General features: G+C 45.3%; 2 protein-coding genes across 2 annotated transcripts in view; both read left to right on the top strand.

The window, feature by feature from the left end:
- The first annotated feature begins 2441 nt into the window (after nucleotides 1-2441).
- On the top strand, nucleotides 2442-12786 carry mtx1a (metaxin 1a). The gene is made up of 8 exons (XM_070911949.1): nucleotides 2442-2589; nucleotides 7501-7570; nucleotides 7659-7738; nucleotides 10395-10487; nucleotides 10571-10753; nucleotides 11421-11497; nucleotides 11900-12057; nucleotides 12364-12786. The coding sequence occupies exons 1-8, from the start codon at nucleotides 2509-2511 to the stop codon at nucleotides 12591-12593; spliced, it is 972 nt and encodes a 323-aa protein (XP_070768050.1). The 5' UTR covers nucleotides 2442-2508; the 3' UTR covers nucleotides 12594-12786.
- Nucleotides 12787-16064: 3278 nt separating this feature from the next.
- The window catches only part of thbs3a (thrombospondin 3a), a 19451-nt gene continuing 13400 nt past the window's right edge, over nucleotides 16065-22115 (top strand). Inside the window, exons 1-8 of the mRNA XM_070912534.1 lie at nucleotides 16065-16146; nucleotides 17658-17864; nucleotides 18518-18771; nucleotides 19135-19237; nucleotides 19528-19554; nucleotides 19676-19758; nucleotides 20524-20575; nucleotides 20663-20811. Of these exons, the coding sequence (XP_070768635.1) occupies nucleotides 16065-16146; nucleotides 17658-17864; nucleotides 18518-18771; nucleotides 19135-19237; nucleotides 19528-19554; nucleotides 19676-19758; nucleotides 20524-20575; nucleotides 20663-20811 (957 nt within the window). The remainder of the gene's footprint in view (nucleotides 16147-17657; nucleotides 17865-18517; nucleotides 18772-19134; nucleotides 19238-19527; nucleotides 19555-19675; nucleotides 19759-20523; nucleotides 20576-20662; nucleotides 20812-22115) is intronic.

Raw genomic sequence — 22115 nt, 5'->3', positions numbered from 1 at the left:
TCGTGTTCTGTTACTGCTGATACTACATGAAGCTCGTGTTCTGTTACTGCTGATACTACATGAAGCTCGTGTTCTGTTACTGCTGATACTACATGAAGCTCGTGTGATACTACATGAAGCTTGTGTACTGTTACTGCTGATACTACATGAAGCTTGTGTACTGTTACTGCTGATACTACATGAAGCTCGTGTACTGTTACTGCTGATACTACATGAAGCTCGTGTGATACTACATGAAGCTTGTGTACTGTTACTGCTGATACTACATGAAGCTTGTGTACTGTTACTGCTGATACTACATGAAGCTCGTGTGATACTACATGAAGCTCGTGTACTGTTACTGCTGATACTACATGAAGCTCGTGTTCTGTTACAGCTGATACTACATGAAGCTCGTGTTCTGTTACAGCTGATACTACATGAAGCTCGTGTACTGTTACTGCTGATACTACATGAAGCTCGTGTTCTGTTACTGCTGATACTACATGAAGCTTGTGTGATACTACATGAAGCTCGTGTTCTGTTACAGCTGATACTACATGAAGCTCGTGTTCTGTTACAGCTGATACTACATGAAGCTCGTGTTCTGTTACTGCTGATACTACATGAAGCTCGTGTGATACTACATGAAGCTCGTGTTCTGTTACTGCTGATACTACATGAAGTTCGTGTGATACTACATGAAGCTCGTGTACTGTTACTGCTGATACTACATGAAGCTCGTGTGATACTACATGAAGCTCGTGTACTGTTACTGCTGATACTACATGAAGCTCGTGTGATACTACATGAAGCTCGTGTACTGTTACTGCTGATACTACATGAAGTTCGTGTGATACTACATGAAGCTCGTGTACTGTTACTGCTGATACTACATGAAGCTCGTGTGATACTACATGAAGCTCGTGTACTGTTACTGCTGATACTACATGAAGCTCGTGTGATACTACATGAAGCTCGTGTACTGTTACAGCTGATACTACATGAAGCTCGTGTTCTGTTACTGCTGATACTACATGAAGCTCGTGTGATACTACATGAAGCTCGTGTACTGTTACTGCTGATACTACATGAAGCTCGTGTTCTGTTACAGCTGATACTACATGAAGCTCGTGTACTGTTACTGCTGATACTACATGAAGCTCGTGTGATACTACATGAAGCTCGTGTTCTGTTACTGCTGATACTACATGAAGCTCGTGTGATACTACATGAAGCTCGTGTACTGTTACTGCTGATACTACATGAAGCTTGTGTGATACTACATGAAGCTCGTGTTCTGTTACTGCTGATACTACATGAAGCTCGTGTTCTGTTACAGCTGATACTACATGAAGCTTGTGTACTGTTACTGCTGATACTACATGAAGCTCGTGTGATACTACATGAAGCTCGTGTACTGTTACTGCTGATACTACATGAAGCTCGTGTGATACTACATGAAGCTCGTGTACTGTTACTGCTGATACTACATGAAGCTCGTGTGATACTACATGAAGCTCGTGTTCTGTTACTGCTGATACTACATGAAGCTCGTGTGATACTACATGAAGCTCGTGTACTGTTACTGCTGATACTACATGAAGCTCGTGTGATACTACATGAAGCTCGTGTACTGTTACAGCTGATACTACATGAAGCTCGTGTGATACTACATGAAGCTCGTGTACTGTTACTGCTGATACTACATGAAGCTTGTGTGATACTACATGAAGCTCGTGTTCTGTTACTGCTGATACTACATGAAGCTCGTGTGATACTACATGAAGCTCGTGTTCTGTTACTGCTGATACTACATGAAGCTCGTGTGATACTACATGAAGCTCGTGTTCTGTTACTGCTGATACTACATGAAGCTCGTGTTCTGTTACTGCTGATACTACATGAAGCTCGTGTGATACTACATGAAGCTCGTGTTCTGTTACTGCTGATACTACATGAAGCTCGTGTGATACTACATGAAGCTCGTGTTCTGTTACTGCTGATACTACATGAAGCTCGTGTTCTGTTACTGCTGATACTACAAGCTTGTGTACTGTTACTGCTGATACTACATGAAGCTCGTGTACTGTTACTGCTGATACTACATGAAGCTCGTGTGATACTACATGAAGCTTGTGTGATACTACATGAAGCTCGTGTACTGTTACTGCTGATACTACATGAAGCTTGTGTGATACTACATGAAGCTCGTGTTCTGTTACTGCTGATACTACATGAAGCTCGTGTGATACTACATGAAGCTCGTGTTCTGTTACTGCTGATACTACATGAAGCTCGTGTACTGTTACAGCTGATACTACATGAAGCTTGTGCACTGTTACTGCTGATACTGTACTTGTTCTGACGTATTTAAACATGTTGATATTAATACTTCAGTACTTCAGCAAATGAATCACATCATGAATAATATTTATATATTTTTTTTTAAGTGGATTTTATTCTGGTTGTCAACGGCAACGGGTCGAGCTCCACTTCCGGTGTGAAAGGTCACGGTCTCAGCCGAAGATGGCGCCGCCCGACGAGTTGTTTTGCTGGGAAGGAGACTGGGGTTTACCGTCCGTCAACACCGACTGTCTGGTGGTTCTGGTGAGTCTCCGTTCACACCGGACCGAACCGGTTCAGTGGCTGTCTGTCGGTCTCATTCACACACAGCAACAAGGGTTAAATCACACGGTAACTGCTGCTAGCGTTAGCATGCTAACGGCTCAATGAACGACAGACTGACAGTTAACGGACAGCGTGAAGACGGTTTCCGGTAAAACTGAGTGAAAACAGTGGCGACGGTCACACATAATGTATTTGTACATACATAAATATACATGTGGTAATCAATCAATGTGTTTCTGTGTTGGTAAATTGGCAATTGGTAATTATGTCACTTTTGTAAATAGTGACAGTTTCAAACGTCAAACTCACTTCCTCATGATGATGTCACAGGCAACGTGGAAAATGAGCTGCGACGATTAGTCGATTAATCTCTGCTCAGATGGTTTTACTATATATGTATGTATATGTGTGTGTATATATATATACACACACATAAAGTACCTTATATTTATATATATATATATATACATATATATGCAGATATATATGTATATATATATATATGTATATATAAATGTTATTTTTTATTGAATTCCATTGATGGTCGGTTGATCTGACGAGTTGAAAACAACTTTACTTTGTTGATGATTTGACGCCTACAAACATGTAATAACACTCATTGATGTCAAGGTGGCGCTGTTATAATCAAGTTTACATTTTCGCCATTATCTCAAATGTCCAAATTCTTTCATCATGTTAATCTCTTGAGTCGTCTGCAGCTGCTCCTCTGCTATAAAAATCCTGTTTCCATCATCTGGTCAGACACCGCTGGACCAACGTCCCAAAACGTAGTCAGGATCCTCTGCAGACTTCGCTGATAGGTCATTCCGTTTCAGTTCTACAAGCCAATCAGTTTCATCAACACAGCAACAGATGCAGTCATGTGCAGCTTGTCTTCGCTGAAGGTCATAAGATCAAATCAAAATGTTCCGAATCAGAATCAGAAATACTTTATTGATCCCTGGGGGAAATTAGACAGATCTGAAAGTAGATTTGAATACGTCAACAGAGCTTCAGCATATAGTGACGACCACGATGAGTTATTGATGAGAAAATCAAGAGCTTTGCTTCTTGTCAGTGAAATAAGAAAGAAGCATCCACATGCTCGCCATCTGCTTGGACCCCGATCACATATTTATTATTATTTTTTGATTTGGAGTAGTTTCCTAATTTCAGCGAGGACATGACACAGGAGACATTAGTGATCAGGACACACAGTTGCATGTCATCTGTGTAGCAATGAAACTCAATATTAAGTGGAATAAGTGAAGGCATGATCATTGATCACTGCAGGATGTAATTCTTCATCATCCCACAGGATGGCACCAGAGTAGCTTTAACCTTCAGGCCTCACAGAGTTTTACTTTGCTGTCTTTTTTTATTTCCTTTTGTCTATAACCTTGTCTATATGATCTTTCTATATAATCTGCACTGAAAAAGTAAAATCAATCAGTCACTTTCTGAGATCCTGATGCTTCTCATCTTGCTCTTCCTCTTTAAACTTATTAAAAATATTCTATTTGTGTGTTATATTTCGTGAAGAGGTCCTGTTCCCACATCTAGTTGGTCCAGTCTGTACTATTGCAGTAATGAAACAATTAGAAGAGATTGATCAATCACAGTCATCAGTAATTGATCGAGCTTTAGCAAGAATACAAAATAAAGTCATTCATCCTGATAAGAAGCACAGTTTGTGACCATCTACCACGTCATAAAGCAGATTTATCTTTTTTAATCAACATTTAAATCAACTATTTTGTTGGTTGTAGTTTGAATCAACTCATGACCACCCAGAATGCACTGCTGCTGCAGACTGACTGTGTTTCCATGACTGATGTGGTCCAAAGACTCTGGTGACAGTGTGGATACAGTGATCCGGCCTGCAGACCGCACCGAGGGCCGCAGCGCTCCTCTGAAGGATTAAACCTGATGGAAACATGTTTGTGTTGGACTGAGATCTGAGCCCAGAGCAGCAGTGCAGTCTGGGTAATGATGGAGCGGCTGGAAAACACTAATCTGTCGCTACTGGGAATCACCAGCAGGTTTTTCCAAACCGCTGGAGGAACCTGAATCTGCTGCTGGTCTGGAAACATCACACAATGGCATGTCTGTGTGCTTGTGTCATCCAGACCAGAACCCAGAGTGGTCCAGAACCCAGAGTGGTGTAGGCCAGGATCAGAGCAGTTTGACCCAGAATGTTGAGACACCTGGTTATTATTAAATACCTTATTTAATTAAATAAGTTATTTAATAACCAGTGATGTTTGAGGCTGATCGATATCAATATTTTATTTTTTAAATTCCTAAATATCAAAATCAGTATCAGTCAGGTGGTGATTGACATCACATTGTTCAAATAATAAATAATAATAATACATTAAATTATTAACCTTATCTATCATCTACACGTATATCCGGACGGATGTGGACAGCCTGTCCTCCTGTAGTGTCCTGTCGCTCTGAGTCTTCAGAACTAATAAAGGTCACTGAATTTAAACAGCTCCTTCATGAAGTGAAGCAGTCAGCAACATGTTTAAGATTTTCAGACTGAGACAGTTCAGGAAGCAGAAGGTGTGAGAGGAGGCGGGGCTTCAGGTGTCCAGACAGGTGGAGGGTCATGAGGTCGTAGTTGTTGTGTCTGCAGCTCTGCTGGCTGTTAAACTCTCACAGCTGCACCAACGCAGTCTGGACTGTTCGCTGGTCTCAGAGCAGCAGCTTTTAGCGCCTGTTAATTCAAAACAACACGATGTGTTCTTTCACACATGAGGAGAAGCCTTCATCTCCCCCCTCAGTGTTTATGCTAATGACACGCACGTGTCCTATTAAAAACCAGAGAAGAAGACAACGTGCATCAGTAATTGTCTGGATGTCCCAAAACCTTCTCCAGAACCAAACCAGTCTGAAATCATTCAAGTCCCAATTTTACAAGAACATCTTGTCCCCCTTCTTCAAACATCAGACCTGCAGACAGAAACCAGTTTTAATCACCAGAGGAGCATCTTTAAAATCAGGTCTTTTAGTTACTCACTTTAGTCCCAGTTACATCACTGACTTGCTGCTCCTCTATGAGCCAGATCCTCAGGAACCTGGTTCAGTACTAAAGGAGACCTGGTTTAACAGTCAGGACCCTTCAGATCTGAAGACCGGAAGCTGCAGGATCAGTGCAGTGCAGACGTTCCACAGAGGACGATGTGTCTTCAGAAGACATCAAATCATATAGATTTGATAGATGAGACTGAGTGTTCATCAGTCCAACACACACACACACACTCAGTCAGTCAGCTGTGTGTCTGTCTGTTACTCTTTGTGGAACAAACGTCTTCACAGCTGCAGATTTATGAGGAAATTCTTCCTCATTTCTTCTGGTTGTAAAAGTTGAATGAAGCTTTTATTTTTTATTTCCAGAAGAACTGAGTCACCTCCAACATTTACTGTAAGCAGCGAGTCTGCAGCCTGTTTCCTCCCGCTGCACACAGTAATGATGCAACAGACGAATGTTAAACTTCAACAAGTCAGTCTTCAGGATTTAACACATTATGTCTCTGTTGTGGGACAATGGTGTCCATCAACAGAAAAATAATGTCTGTCTCTCTGTGTCTCAGTCTGTCTCTCTGTCTCCCTGTCCATCTCTTTGTCCTTCTGCTTGTTAATATGTTGTGGAGTTAGTCTGTTGTGAAGTGAAGTTAATCTGCTGTGAAGTGAAGTTTGTTGTGAATTTAAGTTAGTCTGTTGTGAATTGAGGTTAGTCTGCTGTGAACTGAAGTTAGTCTGTTGTGAATTGAAGTTAGTCTGCTGTGAAGTTAGTCTGCTGTGAATTGAAGTTAATCTGCTGTGAAGTTAGTCTGCTGTGAATTAAAGTTAGTCTGTTGTGAATTGAAGTTAGTCTGTTGTGAAGTTAGTCTGCTGTGAATTGAAGTTAGTCTGCTGTGAATTGAAGTTAGTCTGCTGTGAAGTTAGTCTGCTGTGAAGTTAGTCTGTTGTGAATTGAAGTTAGTCTGCTGTGAAGTTAATCTGCTGTGAAGTTAGTCTGCTGTGAAGTGAAGTTTGTTGTGTATTGAAGTCAGTCTGTTGTGAAGTGAAGTTAGTCTGCTGTGAAGTTAATCTGCTGTGAAGTTAGTCTGCTGTGAAGTGAAGTTTGTTGTGTATTGAAGTCAGTCTGTTGTGAAGTGAAGTTAGTCTGCTGTGAAGTTAATCTGCTGTGAAGTTAGTCTGCTGTGAAGTGAAGTCTGTTGGGAAGTGAAGTTAGTCTGTTGTGAAGTGAAGTTAGTCTGCTGTGAAGTTAATCTGCTGTGAAGTTAGTCTGTTGGGAAGTGAAGTTAGTCTGCTGTAAAGTAAAGTTAGTCTGCTGTGAAGTGAAGTTAGTCTGTTGTGAAGTGAAGTTAGTCTGCTGTGACGTTAGTCTATTGTGAAGTTAGTCTGCTGTGAAATTAGTCTGCTGTGAAGTAAAGTTAGTCTGCTGTGAAGTGAAGTTAGTCTGTTGTGAAGTGAAGTTAGTCTGCTGTGACGTTAGTCTATTGTGAAGTTAGTCTGCTGTGAAGTTAATCTGCTGTGAAGTTAGTCTGCTGTGAAGTTAATCTGCTGTGAAGTTAGTCTGCTGTGAATTGAAGTTAGTCTGCTGTGAAGTTAGTCTGCTGTGAAGTTAATCTGCTGTGAAGTTAGTCTGCTGTGAAGTTAATCTGCTGTGAAGTTAGTCTGCTGTGAATTGAAGTTAGTCTGCTGTGAAGTTAGTCTGCTGTGAAGTTAATCTGCTGTGAAATTAGTCTGCTGTGAAATTAGTCTGCTGTGAAGTTAATCTGCTGTGAAGTTAGTCTGCTGTGAAGTTAATCTGCTGTGAAGTTAGTCTGCTGTGAAGTTAATATGTGTTTTTGTTGACCTGCTCTCTGTCTGCAGGCGTACGCTCAGTTTGCAGGAGCTCCTCTCAAACTCCGGAAGATGTCCAACCCCTGGAGGAGTCCCAGCGGTGAGACACATGAAGGTTCACTGTCACTCCGTCACACGTGAAGAAGAAACTGTTGACGACGTTCTTGTTGTGTTTTCTGCTTTCAAAGGATCACTTCCTGTTCTGAGGACCAACCAGAAGGAGACTCTGTCCAGGCCCTCTGACATCATCATCCACCTCAGAAAACAGGTAACCTCCTCCCCAGCATGCACTAGGGCTGATATGATATAATTGTATGTTATTTATCCATCAGTTATCAATGATTAAAAAGAGGGAAAAATCTCATTTCAATAATTGATGTATTTTGTCAGCCAGAAAAATGTTTAAACATTTGAAGTGAATATTTGTTTTATCGGCCCCCGCCGGCCAATCAGACGCAGGTTCATTTTCATTTTACGTGTGTGTGTTGTGCGCTGTGTGTATTGTGTGTGTGTGTGCTCTGCAGCAGACTGGAAAAACTCATTAAACAACAGGAAGCTGCAGCCGGAGACACATTCCTACAGAGCTGATAATCCTCATTAACCTCAGCAGGAGAGAGAACGGTTCTCTATAGAACTCAAACAGCATCCGTCTTTGCCTTATGTGGATAGATGGTCCTCTGTGCTTGGAGCCGTGACTCTACTCTTCTCCTCTTTTAAACTAAATCTAGTCATCACACTGAAAACAGCCGCTGTGTGTCGTTTTTATTTAACCTTTATTTAAACAGGACTCATTCATCTCATTGAGACATTGTCTGAAGTGTGAAGTGAAATGAACAGAGCTCAGCGTCGCTGCTGTGCTTCTCTTAATCCAACAAATACCTTCAAACCACGGTGTGTATTTTGGCTCCTGCAGAAGCTGACCTCATGTTTGTCCGGTCTCTGTGGTCCTGCTGAGACCTCCTGACTGGTCTGACCTGTGACACCTCCTTCAGCTCTCAGAGTTTCCTCTTTGTAACACCAGCTGACTCTCCACAGTGACGTCTTTTCTTCATGACCTTCAGCTGGAGTTTTCCTTCAGATTCAGTTCCTCTGAGCCAAACGCTGCCCTCCGCCTGCGTTCAGCAGCCAACAGGCAGCTGGAAGACATTACCCAGCATGCTTGGTGCCTCCACGCTGCGGTAGGTTAGTCAGAAACCAGAAACCACAACGACAGGAGAGCTGCTGCTGAAGAAGCTCAGAGGAGAAAACTGCTGGCTTCACGCTGCGCTGCAGACTGAAGTCTTTATCCACTTCAGTCACACTTCACACTTCTTCTTCTTCTTCTTCTTCTTTTCCCTTCATTCAGGTCTCAGTTTCACTTTTATCCAGTGAAAACAGCAGAGTTTGTTGATGTTCCTGACCCCCAGAGGTTGAACCCTGTGACCTGTCCCCTGGCACCTCCCTCAGGACAAACTTAACACTTTTATCTCAGTAAAACTGAATGTGCACAGCATCCGGCTGAGCTCCGGCTCCTGGAAACGTTTCAGAGTTATTTCATGTTTTATACAGAAGCTCCTTTAGATGCTAACTCTGTGGCTCGTCTTGAACTGTCTGTTGTCTCATTTTAAACGTCCTCACAGTCTCTCTGCTGTTATTAATCTGTACTCGTGTTGACTTTGTCAGCAGCTCGGCGGTGACTGCTGGTCAACATGTTCATATAATAAAAAGAAATAAATAACTAACTATGATCAACAGTCTCTATAACAACAAACATAGTTTTTCTCTATGTGTGAAGATAAAATCAGAAAGTGTAAAGATGGAAAAGAGTCACAGTCCGGTGGCCAGGAAGCCTGAGCGATGACTGACTGGTTACCACAAAGGCTGAATGTGATTGGCTGAGACACCTATCCGTCAGGAGGTTTCCTGTATCCACTTCTTATAACACGTCCACGTCCTGCCTGGAGACCCAACATGACCCATAAATCTAGCACACCTGGTTGCAGGATCATGCCAGACTCATGATGTGCTGGATCCCAGCATGCATTGCTTCAGAACAGCTGCTGTCAGCTCGCATGGAAACAGATGGAACAAACGGAAACAGAGAGCCAGAAGAGCCAATAAACCCTGTAAACACACACATCAGGGCTGAAACTGAAGCTTCACAAACTGAACTCAGATCGGCAGCTGAAACATTGAAACCCCTGTTTTTATGTCCTGAGTGGGGCCGGGCATCGAGAACCGGTTCCAAAATTCAGATTTTAAAGTAATCAATAAATTCAAATTTAGATTCTTTCTTATTCAGCAGCAGACTGTTAAACCCACGGTGTAAGAAGGAGCGCTACCGCAGGTCGTTCATTCTGACTGCTATAAGACTGTTTAACTGCACATAAATCTGCACAATTTGTACATACTTTATATTTTCCGTGTATATATTTATTTTTGTCCCCCATTTTTTATATCTGTATTTATTTGTATATTGTTTTTCTTTTTTAAAAAAATACTTCTAATTCTTATCGACACAGTGCTGTCTGCTGTGTGTTTCTGCACCTTTCTGTCTTTGCTGCTGTGACGTGTAAATTTCCCCGCTGTGGGATTAATAAAGTCTAAGTCTATTCTCCGAAACGCCAGAGGGCGTAAAATATGAAACATGTGGAAGATCATCATAAACCAACATGGCTGCACTCTGTGCTGGAGCTTGTCGTTGCTGAGGAGGGATGTATCTGTTTTAATACTTGTGCTCACTTCTCATGTGAACAACACTGAAAGTCTTCCAGGAGACGGTACACGCCACCCTGTATGAACCAGTTCCTGTGAAGCACACCGAGACCTTTACAGGATCTGCATCAGCTCATGACCTTTATGGAAGTGACTGCAGCAGGTCTGGTTGGACCAGTTCCAGTGGTGTGTTTTCTCACTCAGCAGATAATCTGATATGTGTTTTTCAGAAATACAACGCAGACTATGATCTGTCGGCCAAAGAGGGAGCTGACAGTTTGGCCTTCATCTCTCTGATGGAGGAGAAACTCAAGCCTGCTCTGGTGAGAAACAAACAGACGCTTTTGTCATTGAACTTGTGTTGTGCCATAAAACCTAAAAGCAGTGTAGCTGTTGTCTGTCCTAGATCTACGCGTTCTGGATCGAGCCAAAGAACTACGTGGACGTGACTCGCCGCTGGTACGCGGAGCACATGCCGTTCCCTCTGAACTTCTTCCTGCCCGGACGAATGCAAAGCAGACAGCTGGAAAAACTGCGACTGCAGCGAGGCGACGAGAGCCTGGAGGCCGGAGAGGAGCTGGAGAAGGAGGTGAGGACGCCTCCGAATTAGGTTTTGAATTCTGTATAAGTTTACATGTTTGAAACGAAAGCCGTGATGTTCACGTGAAAAACGAAAGTTTTCCCCACAAATGAAAATGCTGTCTTGTACACAAAACTGAAACCTTGATGTGTAAAGCTCTCTGCGTCCGTCACTGCAGGAACATCAGAACAGCAGCAGTTTGAACACAAGTATCGTTTCCATGTGTTCAGGCTGCTCCTTGAAGTGGTTGGAACAACTTTACAGGAAAGGAAAACTTTCGTCAGTGGATTTTTCTGTTGGAAAACTGCTGGTCTGAAACAGTCCATCCACTTTGGAAGGAGGTCAGAGGTCAGACAGCGTTCAGGGGAACATCGTTAAAGAACACGTCGTTCCTGTCAGCAGGAAAACAAGAACGTGACGTGGACATTATGTCGTAGTGTAACGCACTTATGCTTTAGACACTTTGAGTCCAGTAAGAATAAAACAAACCAGAACAGCTGCTGAATCAGGTCTCTGGATGTTCATGGTCCTCCACCAGACCACCCTTTAGTCTCTCGTTGGGGCAGTGTCCCCCCTCAGTGAAGAGCTGGAGGTACTCCCTGTGACTTATATCTATATGTCTGGATGTATATATTGATTCCTTATTGAAGACAATAAACTGTGTTGTGTGTTTCAGTTGTACCGTGATGCTGCAGAGTGTATGAACCTGCTGTCCCAGCGCCTCGGCTCACACAAGTTCTTCTTTGGGGATTCGTAAGTTGATCCAGACTCTGTGATCTCTACCTGTTGATATAATAACACCAGAGCAATCTGTTTCTGAGTCTTCCAGCTGCTCAGATATCTAGAGGTGCTGAATCTGGACTTCTTGATATTTATCAGTTCTCTAACAAACCAATCATCAGGACTGAAAACAGCTTAAGAGGTTCTGGTTCTGGCTCTATAAGTGGTTCAGACTCTGGTCGTAGAGAGATTACTGTCTGTAGGAATACAAGTGTGTGGTTATCTTTCCTTATGATGTATGTTATTGGACTGTGTCAGTACATAATGCACAATGTCAGACCGATATTAATATCTGAGGTCTTGTTCTACTTATTGTGGACTTGTAAATCAGACCAGGAAACGATGTGAATCTGCTGTGTGACGTTGCCTCTGCAGGCCTTCGTCTCTGGACGCCTACGTGTTCGGTCACTTAGCTCCCATCCTGAAGTCCAAACTGCCCAACGGGAAACTGCAGCAGCATCTGAAATCCCTCGACAACCTGACCAACTTCTGCACCAACATCTTGCTGCTCTACTTCCCTAGAGACGGCAGAGGTGAGCCCACAAAGCCAGACCGGGGCTGGTGGACCCGGGTCATCAGGTTTACTGTAGACCAGATACAAGTGATCCACTGAGAGCCGAATGTTTACTGTAAAAAGACGTCACTTCAGTCTGACATCACCAAGATGTGAAACTCTCGTTTATCTCGTCGGGTTTATATGACATCACTGAATGACATCATAAATCTGTGCGGCTTTAATCAGGAAACCAAAGTGTGTGAAGAGATGAATGAGCTCAATGTTTGGTGTCTTATTGTTCGGGGCGGCTTCGCCGGTGTCTCGTCCTCATGTTGTGTTTCAGAGAGCTCCGGTCAGAAGACGTCCTCTCAGCCTGAAGGCGGAGACTTTGATCACGTCCCCAACAAGCGGAGGAAGCAGGTCCTGTCGGCTCTGGTGGCTCTGGGCGCCATGCTGAGCTACGCTCTCCTGACCGGCATGGTGTCCATCCAACACGTCCAGCAGGAGGCGCTGGAGGAGCCGCCAGACCTGCGGACCATCGGATCCCACGAGGAGGAGGAGGGAGACGACTGAGGAGACGCAGGTCAAAACAGCAGAGTCATGGGACTTTATGGACGGAAGTAAAAATGTTATCAGAAAAGAATCCGGTGTGTCTCGCTGTGAAGAGATTTACTGTCGCCAAAGACGCATCCAGGAGCCGTCAGCGGACAGGAAGTGGATGCTGGTGCTGGTTTATGTACAGAAATAAAATTACAAGATAATTCTCTTGATTTTCTTTATGTGGAGTTTTTTTTTACTTTTGTTCATTTTTCAAACACACTGAAGAAACACGATCGTCCTTTTCCTTAATAAATTAATTTTAATTCACTTTTATTTAGTTTTTTGTTTCCCAAAATGTTTTGAAACTCAACACAGTTGAGGTGTTTGTTTCTGAACCTTTTCTGCCTTCAACACAATGATCACATGACAGATGATAAATCTGTAGAGGAAATAACTATTATAGTTTTTAGTTATTAGCAGAAAATAACCATTGTTCTGTATTAGCTACTAACTGTGTCTGCGAGTGACGAGGATAGTTTTCATCTCTGTTCAACAGTTCACGCCATCTTTTCAGATATTAACATGATGAAAGTCGATAATACACTGACTGGTAGCCCTGGGAAATAAAGCCAGCGTGGGGCGTTCAGGGACTGAAGTGATTGTGGGGTGTTGGGAATTTAATAAGCGTATTAGTAGTGTGTCATAGTAGAAGAAACCCAACACTAACCCTAACCCCCTAACCCTCTGCCCAGTTTGGTTATCTGGGCAAAGCAGGCAACTACCCTAGGAGCCCCAGACCCCAAGGGGCCCCAAAGGCTCCAGGTTCCCTTTGTCAGTTAGCTGTAACGCCTTCATTATTTCATGTGCATGTTTCTAAATAAATGCATGTTTAATATGTGAGAGCAGCTCCAGTGGAGCAGTTGGGGTTGAGGGTTGGTTAGGGGGGGGGTCAAACTGCCACCCTCTGACCCCACGGTTATCAAGTTACCACAACATAACTGACGCTGGTGGTTCTTCAGCAGAGACCAGTATTGGTTAGGGTTTTCTTTGTGTGTGTGGTGGTGGGGGGGGGGGGTCTAGGGGGTCCAATCCAGCCCTGACATGAGTCTTACATGAACAGGAACCACAAAGACAACAGCCGCATGTTGAGTTGGATGGAAACTCAGTTTTTTTACTTCAGCTCAGCCCCCTTCAACCCCGAGTCTCCCCCCGCCCTGACCGGGTCTGGGCCCCGGGGACGTACAGCTGCACATGACGCCATCACACAGGAATCCTGTTAGCTGCTGTTGTAATGTCCCCCTGTTCTGGGTTTAATGAGCTGATCTGGAAGCAGTTTGTGGCGTGGAGTTCTTCGTCCTCTGGTCTCTGTGAACCAGAACAACATCTGAATCTGACGGAGACAAAAACACTCACAGGAAGTTCACTTTGACAGTTTCTGCTCTTTTTGTTCTCGACACACGTCAGCTTCATTTCTTGCTCCACCAGAGGAGGAGAAAGAAGTCAGACTGCTGCAGTCGGAGGGCGGAGGTGGAGTTTCCTCCCTCCCCTCACCTGCTGTTAAATTCAGGTTTCCATGGCAACGTTCCAGACTCAGAAACAAACAGTCCCAAAGTGTGAGAGGAGGCCTGCAGAGAGAACCACAGAAACTTAAGTCTCTTCAGATCCTTGTTTCTTTGTTCCACTGATTTCATCTCTGTGGATTTTACAAACGCACCAGTTTGGATCTGTTCCCCAAAAACACTCCCAGTTTACATTTTTACTGGATTAGCAGACAAGACAACACCCAGCTCAGTAAGCTTAAAGTGCTTCCTTTAGGAAAACTAACTGGCAGCAGTGGGACTGGATGGCAACATGGGTCCCTAGAGCCCCTGGTTCACTGTGTGTCCAGTCAGGCTTTTAGAAATCTTGACATCATGAATCCAAATTTGTCCAGCAGAACTCCACCCAGACATTTCTGACCCTCCACCAACCAAACTCCCTACAAATTTCTCAGTAATTTAGAAAACAAATTCAAAATTCATTTAACTGTGACCCTGCTGTTGAGTACTAACTTCCTTTCATTTTATATTTATTTTGGTTTTCTCCCTAAAAATGTTTTAGAATCACTTGAAAACCCAACATGTGCAATTATAATAGCATAACAGTTCAGAGGATGCTGTCGGTGCAATATTGTTGAGAAAAATGAAATTAAATGTAACATCAATGGACTCTACCTGCTGTCTGTCACCAGCAGAGCACCTGTAGAATCAGCTGGGGAGGAGTTATTGCCCTGAGTTGAGGCTCTCAGGCAGACCTCACCTGTTCAGGCACAACGCTTATTAAATGTTCTTCTTTTGTTGAGTGACTGGAAGACTGAAAGGAGGCCCAGAACAAAAGCTGAATGGACAGCAGAGACTCAGAGCCAGCTCCTGACCCCTGACCTCTGACCTCTGACCCGCTGCTGCTGACAGTGATGCATAGAGGAGCGTCCTGTTTACTGCTGCTCAGAGCCACTGACTGAACATACTGAACCATTATAATCTGGTTCCATCGTCATTACTGGGAGGGTTTACTGGTTTCTCATCAGAAACTGGATCTCTGTTGGTTTGAAAATAAATTGAACAAGATATAATATATATATATATATAAGATATTTTATCTTATATATTAGATATAATAACTGCCATGCCAACATTATACAAATATATAATGCATTTTCATTGAATTTAAATAAATTCAATACCATTTGAAAATAAATAGAAAGTATCGATACCTTTCCTTTTATAAATAGAGCTTCTTGTTTAAGTTACTATTATTAATATTAATAATAATTAATAATAAGTTGTAACATTAGGAGTTCAAAGTTTCATCACTTTATAAGTTCGTCACATAAACAAATATCTGGAGGGTGTTTCTTTAATTATAACATTTCAGCAGTAAAATGAAATAAATCAACTCAGTGAATCACGTGACGTTGATGATGAAGAAGACTTCTGTATTTTCTGATTTAAAGATCATTGATCTTCTTAAATGTTTTGAATCGTTTAAATCAATATATAATAATCATAAATAGTTCCGTCGGTCTCTCTCCGCTCGCGCGCTTTATGCTAATCGTCTCCGCTCTGCGCGCACGAGCCGTCCGGAGCAGAGTTGAGCGCGCGCCAGCAGCAGTTTCCACTTGCGCTCGTGAACCCGAGTTTGTCCTCCGGTCTGTCCGTCGTCTCTCTCCGGCTCCGTGTGTCCTCTCCTGCCCGCTCCGCTCGGCAGTTAGTCGGTGGATGTGGATCCAATTTTGTTGTCCCGGTTCTCTTGCTTCCTCCTCCGGACTGAAACTCTCCGGGTCCCGCTCCTGCTCGGTCCCCCCGCTGACAGCTGCTGCAGATCCAGTAGCTAAGCCTCAGTTTGGACCTGGTTCTCCTCCATCTGCCCCCTTCTTCATTTTCTACGTTTTTACACCCGGTTCTCCGGCTCTGTTGGTTCCGTAGCCCTCTTCCTGGTCCGGTTCCCTCGGTATCCGTTTCAGACATGGGGTGGAGTGTCCCGGTTCTGCTGTCACTCATCTGCGTTGGCCTCGCCGCGGGAGTACCGGACGGAGCGGACGTTCAAGGTAACGACAGCTAGCCGAGCTGCTAAAGATTAAAACACGTGAAGAAGAAGTTCAGCTGATGTGATGCTCGTTCAGTGATTATTAATGTCTTATAAATGACGATTAGTCGGTTATCCGCTGCAGAGAGGACCGAGTTATCAAAGGCTTTAATCAGGATCTGGTGAGACCCTGTCCTTCAGGGGGTCCGCTGCAGGACCAGGTCGTACCACAGAAACTGACCCTAGACCAGGTGTGTCTGACTGTCACTGTCAGGTGGTCTCTGCAGTGTTTATATTTACAGATGATCAGATCATAGATTAGACAGACACCAGTCTGAGACACCAGTCTGAGAGACAACAGTCTGAGACCAGTCTGAGAGACACCAGTCTGAGACACCAGTCTGAGAGACACCAGTCTGAGAGACACCAGGCTGAGAGACCAGTCTGAGACACACCAGTCTGAGAGACACCAGTCTGAGACACCAGTCTGAGAGACAACAGTCTGAGACCAGTCTGAGAGACACCAGTCTGAGAGACACCAGTCTGAGATACCAGTCTGAGACACCAGTCTGAGAGACCAGTCTGAGAGACACCAGTCTGAGAGACCAGTCTGAGACACACCAGTCTGAGACACCAGTCTGAGACCAGTCTGAGAGACACCAGTCTGAGAGACCAGTCTGAGACACCAGTCTGAGAGACACCAGTCTCTCTCTTCTCCTCCTCTCTCTCTCTCCTCCTCCTCTCTCTCTCTCTCCTCCTCTCTCTCTCTCTCTCCTCCTCTCCCTCTCTGTCCTCCTCCTCTCTCTCTCCTCCTCTCTCTCTCTCTCTCCTCCTCTCTCTCTCTCTCTCCTCCTCTCTCTCTCTCTCTCTCCTCCTCTCCCTCTCTGTCCTCCTCCTCTCTCTCCTCCTCCCTCTCTCTCTCTCTCTCTCTCCTCCTCTCTCTCTCTCCTCCTCTCCCTCTCTCTCCTCCTCCTCTCTCCTCCTCCTCTCTCTCTCTCTCCTCCCTCTCTCTCTCTCTCCTCCTCTCTCTCTCTGTCCTCCTCCTCTCTCTCTCTTCCTCTCCCTCTCTCTCCTCCTCCTCTCTCTCTCTCCTCTCTCTCTCTCTCTCCTCCTCTCCCTCTCTCTCCTCCTCTCTCTCTCTCTCTCCTCCTCTCCCTCTCTCTCCTCCTCTCTCTCTCTCCTCCTCTCTCTCTCTCCTCCTCTCTCCCTCTCTCTCCTCCTCCCTCTCTCTCTCTCCTCCTCTCTCTCTCTCTCCTCCTCTCTCTCTCTCCTCCTCTCTCTCTCTCTCTCCTCCTCTCCCTCTCTCTCCTCCTCTCTCTCTCTCTCCTCCTCTCTCTCTCTCTCTCCTCCTCTCCCTCTCTCTCCTCCTCCTCTCTCTCTCTCTCTCTCCTCCTTTACTGTCTCTCTCAACTGTAACTGTAATCACTTAAAGACAAAAAACTGGATCCATGGATTATGTCCACAGTATCTGTATCTTCTAAAGCTGGTCTTGGGTCTGTTATTCTTCATCCTCCTCCTCCTCCTCCTCCTCAGTGATCGACGTGTTGAGCCTTCAGGACTCGAAGCAGAGCGTTGCAGCGGTGGAGAAGCTGTCGGCCGGTCTGAGCGCGCTCAGTGACGTCTACGTGGTGTCGACGATTCGCCTGCCGGCCAAGTTGGGCGGAGTCCTGCTGGGTCTCTACAGCAAACAGGACAACAGGAAGTACCTGGAGCTCGCCGTCATGGGGAAGATCAATAAAGGTGGTGAACCGTTCAAACTGTCACAACTTTATTAAACTGTCAGCGGAGCCCAGATGTTTGACTCTCTGAACCAAGTCATGTCCCTCCTCTCCTCCTCTCCTCCCTCCTCCTCTCCTCCCTCCTCCCTCCTCCTCTCCTCCTCCCTCCTCTCCTCCCTCCTCCCTCCTCCTCTCCTCCTCTCCTCCTCCCTCCTCTCCTCCCTCCTCCTCTCCTCCTCCCTTCTCTCCTCCCTCTCCTCCCTCCTCCTCTCTTCCCTCCTCCTCTCCTCCTCTCCTCCCTCTCCTCCCTCCTCCCCTCCTCTCCTCCTCCCTCCTCTCCTCCCTCCTCCTCTCCTCCTCCCTTCTCTCCTCCCTCTCCTCCCTCCTCCTCTCTTCCCTCCTCCTCTCCTCCTCTCCTCCCTCTCCTCCCTCCTCCTCTCCTCCCTCCTCCTCTCCTCCTCCCTCCTCTCCTCCCTCTCCTCCCTCCTCCTCTCCTCCCTCCTCCTCCTCTCCTCCTCTCCTCCCTCTCCTCCCTCCTCCTCTCCTCCCTCCTCCTCTCCTCTCTCCTCCCTCTCCTCCCTCCTCCTCTCCTCCTCTCCTCCCTCTCCTCTCTCCTCCCTCTCCTCCCTCCTCCTCTCCTCCCTCCTCCTCTCCTCCTCCCTCCTCCTCTTCCAGTCCTGGTTCGTTACGTCAGAGCCGACGGGAAGCTCCACACCGTTAACCTGCAGAATGCTAACCTGGCTGACGGGCGGACTCACTCCATCATCCTGAGACTCGGCGGTCTTCAGCGTGACAACATGCACATGGAGCTCTACGTCAACTGTCGATTGGCCGACTCCAGCCAGGGCCTGCCGCCATTGGTCCCTCTGCCCAGAGAGGCGGAGATGGTGGAGATCAGACACGGACAGAAGGCCTACACCCGACTACAGGTGGGATGTTGATTTGTCACCTGTAAAAGTCTGAAGATGTTCTGTAGTAAAACTGCAAATCTGCTCTCAGATCAGTCTTTGTGGAACCCAACTGTTCATGAAGGTTCATGAAGGCTGAAACACAGAAACTGGCTCTGAAGTTATTTTATGAACTCTCATTTGATCCTAAACATCATCAGGTTTATATGTCTGTTCATGTTGTGGCTGTAATGAACTGATGTCTCATTAACTGACCTCAGGTCACCTGTCAGTGCAGGTGTTTCTTCAGATGGAAACATATTATTATACTACTGGAGTGACCGTACTGAGGCAGACTGTACGGAATCGCTTAATGAATATTGTGTGAATCTTCCTCTCGGTCAGGGTGCAGTGGAGTCCCTCAGACTGGCTCTAGGGGGCAGTGTTGCTAAAGCTGGAGCTCTGACGGACTGTCCGTTCCAAGGAGACTCGTCAGCCTACAACTCAGGTCAGCTCACCTCACATGAACCCTCTAAGTCTCTAACAGCAGTGTAACTCAGGGAGCTGACTGCTGATAGTCTGATGTGGTCTCATCTGGTCTGATGTGGGTGGAGTCAGTCAGACCCTGACCAGGCCAGGGTCAGGTTATGGTTAGGTGTCACAGAGATGAGTGTTGGGGGCCAAGAGGACTAATGCATTGTTTTGTATGAAATAAATCAGTCCATTTACTGATCACTTTAAATTATGTCATTAATATTGATGATGTGTAATATTAATATTATTTCTGCGACGTTTCAGTGAGCGGGGAGGTGAACTCCATCCTAGGTGAGTCTTCAACTGACGCTGACAAACTATCCCTCCGTCTTCATTCCAACTAATCAATAACCACAGCTGATCAGTTTCAGATCACTTCACCTGTCTTGTCATCCTATTGGTTTCCTGTCAGGTGACCACACCAAGGCTCTGATTGGTCAACTCATCATATTCAACCAGATCCTGGGAGAGCTGCGACAGGACATCAGAGAGCAGGTGAGACAGACAGACAGGTAGACAGACAGATCATCAGAGAGCAGGTGAGACAGACAGGTAGACAGACAGACAGACTGACTGACTGACAGACAGGTCATCAGAGAGCAGGTGAGGCAGACAGACAGGTCATCAGAGAGCAGGTGAGACAGACAGACAGGTAGACAGACAGGTCATCAGAGAGCAGGTGAGACAGACAGACAGACTGACTGACAGACAGGTCATCAGAGAGCAGGTGAGACAGACAGACAGGTCATCAGAGAGTAGGTGAGACAGACAGACAGGTAGACAGACAGGTCATCAGAGAGCAGGTGAGACAGACAGACAGGTAGACAGACAGACAGACTGACTGACAGACAGGTCATCAGAGAGCAGGTGAGACAGACAGACAGACAGACTGACTGACAGACAGGTCATCAGAGAGCAGGTGAGACGGACAGACAGGTAGACAGACAGACAGACTGACTGACAGACAGGTCATCAGAGAGCAGGTGAGACAGACAGACAGACAGACTGACTGACAGACAGGTCATCAGAGAGCAGGTGAGACGGACAGACAGGTAGACAGACAGACAGACTGACTGACAGACAGGTCATCAGAGAGCAGGTGAGACAGACAGACAGACAGACTGACTGACAGACAGGTCATCAGAGAGCAGGTGAGACAGACAGACAGACAGACTGACTGACAGACAGGTCATCAGAGAGCAGGTGAGACAGACAGACAGAGGGCTGGAGCGTTTGTTGATCGTCTCCTGTGTTCGTCAGGTGAAGGAGATGTCTCTGATCAGAAACACCATCCTGGAGTGTCAGGTTTGTGGTGAGTCAGCAGATTAGTTTCTTCCCTTAATAAACTGGTTTCATATCTGAGGACCTGATTGAAGCCACTCTGTCTCTGTCTCTGCAGGTTTCCATGAGCCTCGCTCTCGCTGCTCTCCTAACCCCTGCTACAAGGGCGTGTCCTGTGTGGAGAGTCTGCACTATCCTGGATACACCTGTGGACCCTGTCCACCTGGAACCACCGGCAACGGGACGCACTGTCACGACATTGACGAGGTAACAACACAACACGACAACAGCAACACAACAACACAGCAACACAGCAACTACAACAACACAGCAACACAACAACACAACAACACAGCAACACAACAACTACAACAACACAGCAACAACATAACAAAACAACACAGCAACAACACAGCAACACAACAACTACAACAACACAACAACAACAACATAGCAACAACACAACACAGCAACACAACAACTATAACAACAACACAGCAACACAACAACTATAAGAACACAACAACACAGCAACACAACACAGTAACACAACAACAAAGCAACACAACAACTACAACAACACAACAACACAGCCACAACACAACAACACAGCAGCAACTCAACAACACAGCAACACAACAACTATAACAACACAACACGGCAACACAGCAGCACAACAACACAACACAGCAACACAACAACTATAACAACACAGTAACACAACAACACAGCAACACAACACAGCAACACAACAACACGGCAGCACAACAACACAACAACACAGCAACACAACAACTATAACAACACAACAACAGCAACACAACAACACAGCAGCACAACAACACAACAACTATAACAACACAGCAGCACAACGCAACAACACAGCAGCACAACAACTATAACAACACGGCAGCACAACAACACAACAACACAGCAACACAACAACTATAACAACACAGTAACACAACAACACAGCAACACAACACAGTAACACAACAACAAAGCAACACAACAACTACAACAACACAACAACACAGCCACAACACAACAACACAGCAGCAACTCAACAACACAGCAACACAACAACTATAACAACACAACACGGCAACACAGCAGCACAACAACACAACACAGCAACACAACAACTATAACAACACAGTAACACAACAACACAGCAACACAACACAGCAACACAACAACACGGCAGCACAACAACACAACAACACAGCAACACAACAACTATAACAACACAACAACAGCAACACAACAACACAGCAGCACAACAACACAACAACACAGCAGCACAACAACTATAACAACACAGCAGCACAACGCAACAACACAGCAGCACAACAACTATAACAACACGGCAGCACAACAACACAACAACACAGCAACACAACAACTATAACAACACAGTAACACAACAACACAGCAACACAACACAGCAACACAACAACACGGCAGCACAACAACACAACAACACAGCAACACAACAACTATAACAACACAACAACAGCAACACAACAACACAGCAGCACAACAACACAACAACACAGCAGCACAACAAC

Source organism: Enoplosus armatus, chromosome 9, assembly GCF_043641665.1.
Source record: "Enoplosus armatus isolate fEnoArm2 chromosome 9, fEnoArm2.hap1, whole genome shotgun sequence".
NCBI lineage: Eukaryota > Metazoa > Chordata > Actinopteri > Centrarchiformes > Enoplosidae > Enoplosus > Enoplosus armatus.
Note: the sequence above shows the minus strand (reverse complement) of the source record. Positions and strands in the feature narration are given on the sequence as shown.